This window comes from Periplaneta americana, chromosome 2 (assembly GCF_040183065.1).
Source record: "Periplaneta americana isolate PAMFEO1 chromosome 2, P.americana_PAMFEO1_priV1, whole genome shotgun sequence".
NCBI lineage: Eukaryota > Metazoa > Arthropoda > Insecta > Blattodea > Blattidae > Periplaneta > Periplaneta americana.
The window spans coordinates 21,326,366-21,340,133 of NC_091118.1; the positions used below are offsets into that span (position 1 = coordinate 21,326,366).

The 13,768-nt window shown below is 34.8% G+C and overlaps 1 protein-coding gene across 1 annotated transcript in view; it reads left to right on the forward strand.

Moving 5' to 3' along the window:
• Positions 1-271: 271 nt before the first annotated feature.
• LOC138715782 (hemolymph lipopolysaccharide-binding protein-like) overlaps positions 272-13,768 on the forward strand; it is a 30,026-nt gene continuing 16,529 nt past the window's right edge. Inside the window, exons 1-2 of the mRNA XM_069848851.1 lie at positions 272-407; positions 2,974-3,112. Of these exons, the coding sequence (XP_069704952.1) occupies positions 279-407; positions 2,974-3,112 (268 nt within the window). The 5' untranslated portion in view covers positions 272-278. The remainder of the gene's footprint in view (positions 408-2,973; positions 3,113-13,768) is intronic.

The following is a 13,768-nucleotide window of genomic DNA, read 5'->3' on the forward strand; positions in this document are numbered from 1 at the left end:
TGAAGGGGTAAGCGACTAATATTCAGATCAATTTCGTCTTGAAGGACAAATGTCTCCACAGATCCCTGGATTCACTGATTTTTCTGGTAACTTGTACCATTATGCTGCACACTAATTTTACTATAAAAAGTATAAGATGACGATACGAATCTCCCAGCAACAATTTGCAAACGTTTAACATTATCCAAATTTCCATGGTATTCAAATTACCCCGGTGTATCCTATGTTAGTTTCATAAAGAATCACAAGACTGTAATGTCCACAGGTCGAGCACCAAAATGATGGCTTTATGGTTTGTGATGCTATTTGCAGCAGCGACTGCTTTCTCCTGCAACTCTACCCGCGACCAAGACATCAGAATAGATATCGTCACCCGACGAAGGGCGTCGGGACAGCTAACGGCTCAGGTTACAGTATCAAATCAACTGTATTAGTTAATAACTAGCTGTACCCAAATGCTTCGCTGCACTTGTTGCAAACAAAATATTTTTTTCTCAGAACGGCTCAATAACTTATGATACGAAAGGGATTAAGAATTTTTAAATAACAACTTCTAAACAACTTAGAATCCTAAAATTTACCAAATTACCGGTGTTTCAAAAAATGTTTAAGAAAAAAAGTTTTTGGAAAGATTATTTATTTTAGTTCTCGGTTGGTTTATTTTTTGTTGTACAACATATTATGTATTTGTCCGTGTATAGCCCTATGAGTTTTGCTCATTCGGACATATTCAATAAATTTAAATATGTGTTAAATGAATAGGCCTACAGGGCTTCTACAAAAGACCTTTCCGGTTTCGAACACATGTAATTTACGTTCTATGAATCTGAGGTACATGAAAATAGTACCAATGGCAAGAGAAAATCAAAAAGTTTAGTTCCTTACCTTAAAGATATTCAATGTAACACGGCACACATCAAATCTATCAGAGGTCTGCATCGAACGTTTTCGCTCGAGCGCCAATTAGTTCATAGCGTAATCCGATAGGTAGCGCACATGCATAATGGGTAAACTTGTCACGAGCGATAAATCCTCGAACGGTATAAGCCGAGCGTTAGACATTCGTTCTTGTTACAGTGATGAACTGTGTAGTTACATCATAGATGTTTATCATTTCAAAACTTTGCAGTGTTTAACTAACCTCTCCATAGTACAACTACAAAACTTGCTTTAAAATGTAATATAAATGTTGCAGGTATTTTTTATTTCACACACGAGTGATTTTGTTTTTGCCACATCTGATAGATGTTATTGGATGTAAATGTAATTATTATAAACGGAGAACACAATCACGATAATGCAAGAACTGTATCAAGTTCTCTAGTAATAATAATAATAATAATAATAATAATAATAATAATAATAATAATAATAATCTCTAATAATTAGTGTATCAATCTTTGCGTCTGTAACAGTTGTGCAGCATGATTATTCGTTTTATTATATATTCTGTGACGTTATCTCTTTACTAATATTGTTATTAATCTACTGCTATATCAATAATACTTTGTAAAACGTTTATACATTATATTTTCTGTGACGTTATCTCTGTACTAATATTGTTATTAATCTACTGCTATATCAATAATACTTTGTAAAACGTTTATACATTATATTTTCTGTGACGTTATCTCTGTACTAATATTGTTATTAATCTACTGCTATATCAATAATATTTTGTAAAACGTTTCTACATTTTCGCAGTATATAGGAGGAATACTATGTATGGATCTATCATATTATATATGTGGTAAATCAAATATTGAATAATTATTAATTAGCAATAATAACTGTATATTGAAGTTTTTCATATTGTTTTATTTATAACTTCATGTTCCTGTTTTGGTACGTTCCATTGACTGTTCCGTTAAACGCTTGTCATAAACGCAGAAAATAAAGCCTTATTTTTACCGTATGAGCAAAACATAATATGTGTATCTTATCTCTCGCCTTCCATACAAGATAAGACATGTCGGTGAGATGACCTTGTACTGTGCTTCTATTTATTACGAGCGTATCACGACCGATCGTATCTCACTCGAGGGTGCGACACTCGACCGAGTTCAAGCGAGCGATTTAACTCCAATGCAGCACTCTGAAGCCTATAGTCAAGTTCCACGTAGATACGCGGATTTTCCGACCCCAGATTCTGAGATTAAGTCTGTTCACCTTACCAGACAGATGAAAACTGGCTTCGTCAGAAAACACCACGGAACGAATAAATCGATTTTTCACAAGAAAACGAAAATGCGATTTTTGACTGAAAATGGCCAAAATTTCACCCGCCACCCTCGTTAATATCTTATTTAATAATACGCTATATGTTACCTCCTTTTTACTAAATTACTTCTTTAATAATACGTATATTCAACAAATAGTATTAATTAAATATCACGGTGTATACGCCTGTGGAGTAACGGTTAGCGCGTCTGGCCGCGAAATCAGGTGGCCTGGGTTTGATTCCCGGTCGGGGCAAGTTACGTAGTAGAGGTTTTTTCCGGGGTTTTCCCTCAAGCCTATATGAGCAAATCCTGGGTAACTTTCGGTGCTGGGCCCCGGACTCATTTCACCGAGATTATCATCTTCATCTCATTCAGACGCTAAATAACCTAAGATGTTGATAAAGCGTCGTACAATAACCTACTAAAAATTAAAAAAATATATCACGGTCGTTCTCATATCTTTGAATATTTGAATTATCCAAAAGATGAGAACTCTTGTGATATTACCCATGAAAATATAACATTGAAAAATGTAGAAAAATAGAACAAAAAAGATAGAAATAGAAGTGGAAACAAGGAAGGGAAAAGAAAGAGAGAAACAGAAGGAAAAAATATACGTTTTTGTCTCATTTCATTATTCGTTAAGTCATTCATGACGTAAGAATCTCCCCATGTAAAATTGATATCACAGACGCTTTGCGGTAAATTACCTAAGTAATCTGGGAACTTGATGTTTACTCAAATAATGCAGATTAAAGTGGAGGAGAGCTGCAACGATCAACAAAAAAGAAGCCCCTGTCAGGAGGATATCGCCCATGACTCAGCTTGCAGCTCCACGGTTACAGATCTGAACCCTCCAAGCAATGGATCACTCTTCAATAATAAACGGGGTAAGCATATGCATGTGTTTTCTATTTCATAAATTATCTTCAGATAGGGGAAGTTGCATATACCCAAACAGGGAAGGGGTGATTGGTATCTTACAATCAACCACGAAAAAACTTAATAGCTGAACTAATGCATTTATACAGGGTGTTTATAAATTAGATCGACAAACTTTGAGATCGGATGGGTAACCTTCTTCCAAACAGTTTTTGTTAAGCGACCCCTGGGCTGCGACACTTTCTTCCAGAGCAAGAGGGGCTTATGTCATTACATGGTTCGATCGTACAGGAAGGGATTGAAGTAATTAGATACGTGAAAAGTGAATAAACAAATCATTAATGTTACAGGTACAACTTATTGACCCAAACATACAGAAAAACACAAACGAAACAAACCGAATGAAAAGGAAAAACACTCATTTCAGTGTTAAATTAGCAGTATGGATCCATTGCTTTACTGTCTCATCACTACAACAAGTGCTGGAACGCACGTCTATTGATTTTCAGACAAGCACTACATCTACGTGCCGTACTTTGCCGTAGCCTTTCAAAGACGCAAGGCATTTCCCTGATTTCAGCTACTGCGCAGACAATGCGTGTTGCAAGATCTTCTTCAGAGTCAACAAGGGTTTCATTAACCACAGGCAGTAATCAAATTGAGTTAATGCATGATATCGAGCTCAGGGAATAAAAAAACCGGGTGGAAGAATGATACTCCGCTGACGAAGTAAAGAAACTGGATGGTAGCATTAAACCCCTCTTGCACTGAAACGTAGAGTCCTAGCTTATGGGTTCCTTAGCGGAACGTGTTTGAAAGAAGGTTATCTATCCGATTAAAACGTTTGTCGGTCTAATTTAAAAATACCCTGTATAAAATAAATAAATAAATAAATAAATAAATAAATAGATAAATAAATAAATAAATAAATAAAAAATAAAATAAAATAAATAAATAAATAAATAAATATAAGCCACCGGCGTGGCTCAGTCGGTTAAGACGCTTGCCTGCCGGTCTGAAGTTGCGCTCGGGCGCGGGTTCGATCCCCGCTTGGGCTGATTACCTGGTTGGGTTTTTTCCGAGGTTTTCCCCAACCGTAAGGTGAGTGCCAGATAATCTAGGGCGAATTCTCGGCCTCATCTCGCCAAATATACCAGCTCGTTATCACCAATCTCATCGACGCTAAGTAACCTAGTAGTTGATACAGCGTCGTTAAATAACCTACTAAAATAAAAATAGAATAGTGCACATATATCATACATATTAATTTTACGTAATTAAAACATTAGTAACACCAGCTTACAGGGAAATATGGTAGCATTTGTTCTATTTCTATAGCTACCAGGTGTGGACTGTTTGTCTAGGACAACAAATATCGGAGACATCTTGATGATGATGATGATGATGATGATCAGGCTTCGAGACTTCGGACCCAATAGAGCAGTTCAGTGGGAAATCCGCATAACGGCGTATTGAGTATAGTGGTAAAGCGTACAGTGGGTGGGGGTACTGTAGAATGGATGCCAACAAATACGCAAAGGAAAATGCTCCGGATTTGAAGGTTCGGAGGAATAATTTGGTTTTCATACAAACTGTGTCTGAAACTATTACACGGTTAGAAAAATCAGAGCAAGAGATGCCGGAAGCCCTCAAATTAATTTAGAAAATGATGCGGAGAATTAATGAGACACCAAGTACACCGGTTACTGAACGTGTAAAACAGAAGTGGAAATCAATTTTATGTAAAAATAACGGATATGGAACATTGTGTATTATAAACAGCAAATTAGTGGACATAGAGTCAGCCGAGAATAAACGACTGTCTTTTAAAGACTACAATGATGTTAGGTTTTTTCGTTTTGCTCCTATCACATCATCCGACGTAGAGCGCAGCTTTCTACAGTACAAACTTTGGCAGATAAATAGTTACGTTTGAGACACTGAGAATGTATCTTGTAGTACATTGCAATTCAGTACTGTAACTGCACTTCCTAAAGACGACCAATAGGATAAATGAAAAAAATTTAAAATTGCTACATGTTTATTTCCACCATTAACACTGTGTATAATTAAACACAAATGCTTATAAAAGACAGGAGAATAAATGCTTTTCACATTCTTTTGACATTATCATTGTGTAATGTATATTTACTTTCAGAATGTCAGAATGTACATGTGTGTGTTTCCCCATACTATCGTACTCTACTCTAAATAGCAACGTTATCTAAACACATCTCTACCTTTCACTATCTGCAGCGAGTCAACAACCTATATTGTATGCACAGTAAACTTATTGTATCGGGTCCAAAGTCTCGAAGCCTGATGATGATGATGATGATGATGATGGTGATTATGATGATGATGTGATGATGATAATAATAATAATAATAACAATAATAATAATATAATATTCTGGCAGAGTTAAGGCCATCAGACCTTTTCCGCTCAGAAATAAAAGAAGCTGATACAATTTGCAATGAAAGAAGTTAATAATAATTACAGATTAATATTTAAAGAGCACTCAAAGATTGATGTAGATTGTAGTCATACAAGCACAAGTTGGGTAAAATTATGCAAACATACTAAATAATAATATTACAAAATAATATAAGACTTAGAAGTTACACTCAATGAATGTGCAAATGGTAGGTCTAAGTTAACCAATATTACAAATTGAGAATTACAAATACAGAAGAAATTATAACTATACAACTCTGAGAAATATTATATATACACACATACACACAAGGGAGAAATAAACATGAACTAGTGGCTTGTGTAGCAAATGCTGCAAACTAAGTACATTACACGTTCAAATAAACATTTTTCAGAGTTATTTTCAATGAAGAATACCAGACATTCTGAAAGTTATTTGCTTCCATAACAATGAAAGATACTCTCTCTCGAGCCAATACTGAAGGGAACCACGCATATAAATATCTACACCAACCGCCATTAAATATATGAAAAAGACCCAGCCCCACTTGATTAATAACTATAAAAATATTTGATTTTTAATAATATTATTATCTTACGTACGTTTTGTAGCTTTCAGTAACATATATTATATATACTATATAGCCGCCACTCAGTAAAATATAGAAATCAGAATCTAATTTAAGTTATTCTCTACATCTACTTATATAACCCCAAAACGTTTTACTTTCATATCATCAATATAGCATTAATGTGTATAATTAATGAAAAATAGTCAAATCATGGCATTAACTAAAATAATATTTCATTTGTAATGGTAATAATGTCATCAAACCACCTCAAGTTTTGTAGTTTTTAATATCCAATACACAGCTGTACCCAGAAAATTACGCACCACAGAATCGAACCTATAAATTCTTTTTAGTAAGTTAATTTTTTAATAACCAATTTAATTTGAGCTCTAAATATGTCAGCATTCTTGCAGATCATGGCCTTTTTGTAATATTGTTTACTGTAGTATGTGTTTTGTTTTATTCTGAAATGCAACACGGCCGACTTGATGCTCGCTTCGCTTCAAACAAAAAAGCGAAGGGAATATGAAGTCGGCCGTGAATGCTATTAGCTAGTTCTCAAAACTGACGACAGATGGATTTTGGAAAATAGGAAAATTATGTTTAAAATTTGACATTTCACTGAAAACTACTATTTTTCCGAAAAACTTTGAGTTCCAAGCTTCAAAATGAGGGGTCATTTATTAAAATCCGTTCAGCCGTTTTCCCGTAATTTCCATTACCAGTTCAAATTATATATATAGATAGAAGATAGATAAGGAAGAAAGAATACATAGGGTTTATTTCAGAAATGGTGAATAAAATGTATACTAACAATTTGAATGATTAAAATGATGAATTATGAGAAATTGCAATGATAAAAGCATATAAAACAATCGTGATAAGATAGAGATAAAGTAAGATACGGGAAAACTAAGTCTGATGCTAGGAGTTACGTGATTACCACTGGAGACATTTTGATTAGAACTAGTACAATTAATATTACACTGGGAAGAAGAAGAAATTGTTTCTGAATTGAGGACTTCTACGTAAAACGGACACATAAGAAAAACTGCTGTTCGCAGGAAATCGCGTTTGAAATTTTGTTATGATTATGTAATTGAGGACCGTTTTTGCAAAACTTGTTAAATGCAAAATTTTCAAACTTGAGATTTTGGTGGATTAGTTTACATAAGATAGGCGTCTACATGATGTTAAAAGCTTCTTAGGAAAATCATATTACTTCCTTCACAGTAGTGTGTTAAAGTGTGATCGTTTTTTCAAAACTTGCTTTCTCCTATGTGAGAGCTATAACAAAACTTGCAGTTATTTCAGTTTCTTGTGTCTCCTATTTTTACAGTTAGAAAGTTTTGCAAAAAAGGTCCTCAATTAGGAAAATACAGAGTGATTCACGAAGATTTACCGTCCTTTATGAAGCTTATTTCCGAAGATATTCTGAGCAAAATAGTCATATAAACATTTGTCCTAATCTCAATATTTTCAAAGTTACATTAATTTGAAGTTGTTAGTAAAATACCCTTTTTCTTTTAGTTTTAAGGCTAAAAAATATTACAAATAGAGAATGAACTATTCAGAAGTATCATTTCTTTAATTGGCTAGTGTTCTGGAATAAAACAATGGCCTCAAAAAATATTTCATTCTTTTATAATTTCTGTATCCATATTATTATTATTATTATTATTATTATTATTATTATTATTATTATTATTATTATTATTATTATTATTATTAAATACTTTCCCTAAACAGGGAAACAGGGATTGCCGAGAAGACAAAGTATACCATTTATAAAAGAAAATTTGAATAGTATTACATGGGTACTTTTGTTATGTAGGCTATAGTAAATCAATGAAAATGAGATAAAAAATACAATACAATGTCTTATCTCAGGTGATTTCTACTTCAAAAGGCGACTGCAAATTACAGCATTACGTCATTACAGTCAGATAAGATTTTCTACTTCCAATTAGCCTAGGCCTACTAATTTTTTTTATCGTTTTCTTTATCAAGCCAAAGTTTATATCGCACTGTAACAAATGACCTCTGATAGGAAATAATGAGTAACAGACATCTTGTCCACCACTGCGGAGTAACTGTTGGCGCGTCTGGCCGTGAAACGAGCGGGCCCGGGTTCAAATTCTGGTTGGGGTTATTTTGCGGGGTTTTCCCTCAACCAATTTAAGCAGAATTGCCTGGTAACTTCCGGCGTTAGACTTGGGACTCATTTCACCACATTAATTCATATATCATCATCATCATCCATACAATAGCCCAGGTTAAGTTCACGGTGTGGCATGCTGTACTTGTACAGGGACAACATTTTATTTTACTTCAATTTTTATTGTACCTGAGTTTTTGAATGTACTTCACTCCCACCCCTTCTACTAATGAAGTTCAACCGTCCTCCACACAGATCCAAGACCGCATATACAGTCATAGTAGCCTTACGGTCATAGTAAACAGTACGTTCCAAAAATATGTTCGCGTTTTCCAGTGATGAAAGAACTTTCAATATTGAATCATTTTCGCACAGGTACTGTCGTCCATTCTCCTACGTCGTATCCCGGTTTCCCCCCACCAGCTTTTATTCGCCAGCTAGTGGCTGAGCTGTCTTAGCTCTTTTCTGAGAACATTAATTTCTGTTAGGAATTTGACGTCTACGTAATATTATACAACTGTTTAAAATAACTTATATGAAAGGGCCTCGTTAAGTAATGAACTGTCACGTGATTTCCTCCCTTTCTACGACCCTACGACATAACCACTTGGACGGAGAGTAGATAGCATGTCGGAGTAATTTTATCTTTTCGGATGGGGCAGAAGTGAAGATTGAATTTACAGTATGTAAGGTACTCTTTTATAGAGTAGGTACAGAATTATTTCAACATGAGTTACTAGTACGAAGAACGAAACTGGTAATTGGGATTAGGTACAATAGTCTATAGTGCGATAATATGCACATTAGAACTGAAGCCTGTATCGAAATTAACGGCCGCCATTTTAAAAAATGTGTTTAAATATCCATATTATGATTATTTTTCAATTTAACTTCATTCTCTATATTGTACGCTAATGTGCTGTAGACAGTATAATATACACTGCATAATGAATACGTCCACATGGATAGCTCAGTTCGTGAGTAAAAACACTTATTGTTAATACTGTACTGTATTTTGATTAAACAAAAACCTAATGAAAATTATCAAACTCAAAAGCGCAATATTTCCTAGTTTACGTAAATGGATGAACTACTTTTCTTCCCTCCTATACCTAGTAAAGTGATTTGTGTGTATATTACGCCAGTATCATCGAACTCCAGTTGTGGAAGGAGGTAGCAAACGGGTTGATCCAGAGGTAGAGGCAAGTTAATATTAAAAATGTTAGTAAAAATAAAATGATGTCCCTGTATAAGAGCGTGGCCGTTCGACTACCCAGTCATTCACAGAATAGGAGTGGTAAGCACAATAAGCCTCAGGCTGCAGTGTAAGCCTGCGCAAAAGGTAAAAAAAAAGGTCACATTCAGTGTTTTGGCAATCCAGGCAGAAAATTTCATGACTCTTTTGTCCTCCTGCTGCATCCCAAAGAAAAATCATAGTAGATACATGCTTATAATTTTCCAATTACTTCTTAAAAGACCATCAAGAAAAGACACGAGTTCGGATTTTTTTGCCCTCTGTTTCCATAAAACAGTAGCAATAGCTGGTATGAACATTGAACACATGGACATTAAGACAGAACAATACTGCCCTATTATCTCCTGGCTTGGTTGCCTTATGAATGATGTCTTATTGGTGTCACATATGAGGTTCAAACTTGTCTTCGGACACTTGACTAAACAATGTAAATTAACTCATTTTTATGTTAAAATGTGGTATCTAGTTTAAATAGGTATTAAATTTTATTTATTGAACCTGCTGTTTTATACAGAGACATCATTTTATTTTTACTTCAACTTTTATTGTACCTGAGTTTTTGAATGTACTTCACTCCCACCCCTTCTACTAACGAAGTTCCAACTGTCCACACAGAACTAAGGCCTCAGTACTGAGTTAGTGATTATAGTACGTTTCAGAAATATGTTCGCGTTTTCCAGTGACGAAAACTTCCAATGTTGAATCATATTTTCGCACAGGTACTGTCGTCCGTTTGCCTACGTCGCATCCCGATTTCCCACACCAGCTTCTGCTCGCTCCACTGTAAAAACTAGTGGCTGGGCTTTCTTAGCTCTTTTCTGAAAACATTAATTTCTGTTAGGAATTAATTGGACGTCTACGTAATATTATGCAGCTGTTTAAAATAACTTAAATAAAAGAGCCTCGTTAAGTAATTAACAATCACGTGATTCCACCCCCCCTCTTTCTACGATCCTGCGACATAACCACTTGGATGGACAGTAGATAGCATGTCTGAGTAATTTTATCTGTGCGGGTCGGGCAGAAGTGAAGACTGAATTTACAGTACGTAAGGTACTCTTTTATAGAGTAGGTACAGAATTATTTCAACATGATTTACTAAGTATGAAGGACGAAACTGGTAATTGGAATTAGATGCAATAGTCTATAGTGCGATAATACGCACAAAAGAACTGAAGCCTGTATCGAAATGAACGGCAACTATTTTCAAAAATGTGTTTAAATATCCATACTATGATTATTTTTCATTTTAACTTCATCCTCTATATCGTACGCTAATGTGCTGTAGACAGTATAATATACACTGCATAATGAATACGTTCGCATGGACAGCTCAGTTCTTGAGTAAAAACACTCATTGTTAATACAGTACTGTATTTTGATTAAACAAAAACCTAATGAAAATTATCACACTCAAAATCGCTCTATTTCCTACTTTGCGTAAATGGATGAACTACTTTTCTTCCCTCCTATACCTAGTAAAGTGATTTGTTTGTATATTACGTCAGTATCATCGAACTGCAGTTGTGGAAGGAGGTAGCAAACGGTGTTTCCGAGTCTCAGTCATTAATCCAAAGGTATAGCCAGGTTAATATTAAAAATGTTAGTAAAAATAAAATGATGTCCGTGTACAAAACACCTTAAAAAAATAGAAGTACAAAAATGAGACCATGTCCCATATTAGGATAGAGTTATGTCTCATATTTAGCTTTTAAAATGACGGTACGTGAACAAAAATAAATATTTTAAGGTTAGATTTAGTGTCCAATAAATTTAATACTAACTATTAAGTATTCTGTTTATTCTATTATTCAATAGTACGGTACTATACAAAATTGTTCTTTCCTTAACTGTACAAAACTACGTATGAAAAAATGCTATGTTTTTTTTAACGACGCTCGCAACAGCCGAGGTTATATCAGCGTCGCCGGTGTGCCGGAATTTTGTCCCGTATGATTCTTTTATTTTTATTTTAGTAGGTTATTTTCAGTGGCGTAGCATGAAATTTTGAGCAGGGGATGCTAACTCAAGTTGTCTTTCATGCAATATGAGAAAACGTATTACAAAAATACAGTCTTAAAATAAATAGTAGTCAGTTTCAAGTCAGCAGTCGAAGATTGGTTGGAACATCGTAAGTAACACCAATAAGGCATGACCTCAAATGATGCGTAGTAAAATATGATTTCACGGTTTACACATCAAATAGACACGTATACGTATAACATTAGCTCACTCCCTGTCATACTTAGAGAAATCACAATATTAGTACCATTACGTAAGTATGCGTCTGTCTTTTGGTTGTGTCCTTCATTGACAGCAAGGGAGTCGGTGATTTGTTTTTTAAATCACACTTTTGTTTGTAAGTCAGTTTTGATAATACAATTGTCCTAAAAAAAATTAAGTAAATTAGTGTCAGGAACTGTTATTTCGCTCATTATTTATTATATCAGCCACAATGCACACTAACACTTCAACTGAACACAACTGACGAAAAGGGATAACTCGGAAACTACTTATTTTAAATGTTAAAGCTAGCTTCTTGCGAGCCTTGCGACTAGGGTAGCTTAGTTAGAAAAGAATGGAAAATCTGCGGAGTGGATTACACAGAAGAAACCGGTCTGCTTGGAAGCTGGTGTGTGCAGGTTTCTTGTTTACTGCTGCATCACAAATCATCCTGAGCTGCCGCATCACAATATTTAACGAGTAAATATAAATTCTATTAAAATTAATAAATAATTTTCTCCATAAACTGCAGGTTTATTATGAAATTATTATTAACTGGGGAAGCTGAGCTTTTAGCTTACATTGACGCTACGCCACTGGTTATTTTACGACTCTTCATCAACATTTTAGGTTATTTAGCGTCTGAATGAGATGAAGGTGATAATGCCGGTGAAATGAGTCCGAGGTCCAGCACCGAAAGTTACCCAGCATTTGCTCATATTGGGTTGAGGGAAAACCCCGGAAAAAACCTCAACCAGGTAACTTGCCCCGACCGGGAATCGAGCCCGGCCACCTGGTTTCGCGGCCAGACACGCTAACCGTTACTCCACAGGTGTGGACAGGATCTTTTATATGCCAGTAAATCTAATGACATGAATCTGTCGCATTTAAGCACACTTAAGTGCTATCGACCTGGCCCGGGATCGAACCCGCAAACTCGGGAATAGAGGGCCAGCGCTATACCGACTGCGGCAACCAGGCCGACTAAAAAACTACGTATATCCAAGTGAATAGATCGAATCAGGAACTTCAATAATGTCAATTTAAACTGCCACAAGAATACGTGTCAACTGTGCAGACACTTGAACGACTGCGGTTTCTTAAAATGGCGGTTGCTACAAGTTACCGGCATTTGTTATTCGTAATAGCAGCCAGCGATTACCTTGTAATATCTCTAGTGATACTTTAATGTATGTTGAAGACATTAGTTTGTATCAGTTGAGAATAATATAGATAGTTTAAAACAGGATTTGATAACATAATGAACAAGGTCGTAGAACGGTTTAGTGTCAACGGTTTTTTCTTACATAATAAAAACTAGCTCTATAACTTAAAGGTTTACTTATTACTGTAAGATCAACTGTTAAATTTCTTGGATTATATAGGGTGTTTCAGAATTCAACCGAAGAAATTTAAGGGGAGAGGATGGTATTTTAAATTTTTTTTTTCCTATTTGGTGTAAAATTTTATTTTCTTTTTTGTATGTAGAGAGCTCATAGCTGTAGCAATTCAACCAAATATAAATATTTTGAAAAAAAAAAGTTATTTGGGGGCCCAAATTTGAGAAAACTATACCCAATGCAGGATTGTACTAAAATCGATATATCTAAACCGTTTAAAAAATATAGATTCAAACGGTTTTTTCCAATGTATTAGGAAAAGCATGTTCTAAAATCTTCTGTAACAGAATTTTGATATTAGTCCCTACGTTTGTAAAATAAACAATTAAAATTTAATAATTTTCTGATTTCCTTTCTTGGAAACAAACGGACGTATTTTTAAAATGAAATCAATTAACAAACTTGTGTTACAGAGAAAAGTTTCCTAATAGTCTAAAGAATGTGTGTTCTAAATTTTATGCATGTATCTTTAATAGTTCAGAAGTTATATCCATTTTTGTCTGGCAATGTAGCAAAAAAAAATGAAGTTACTGGAAACCGATAAGTGTGGGCGTGTGATTTAAAAATCCATAGCACAGGAAGTTTAAAAATGACTTCTCAACATCCCATAAGGGCACAAA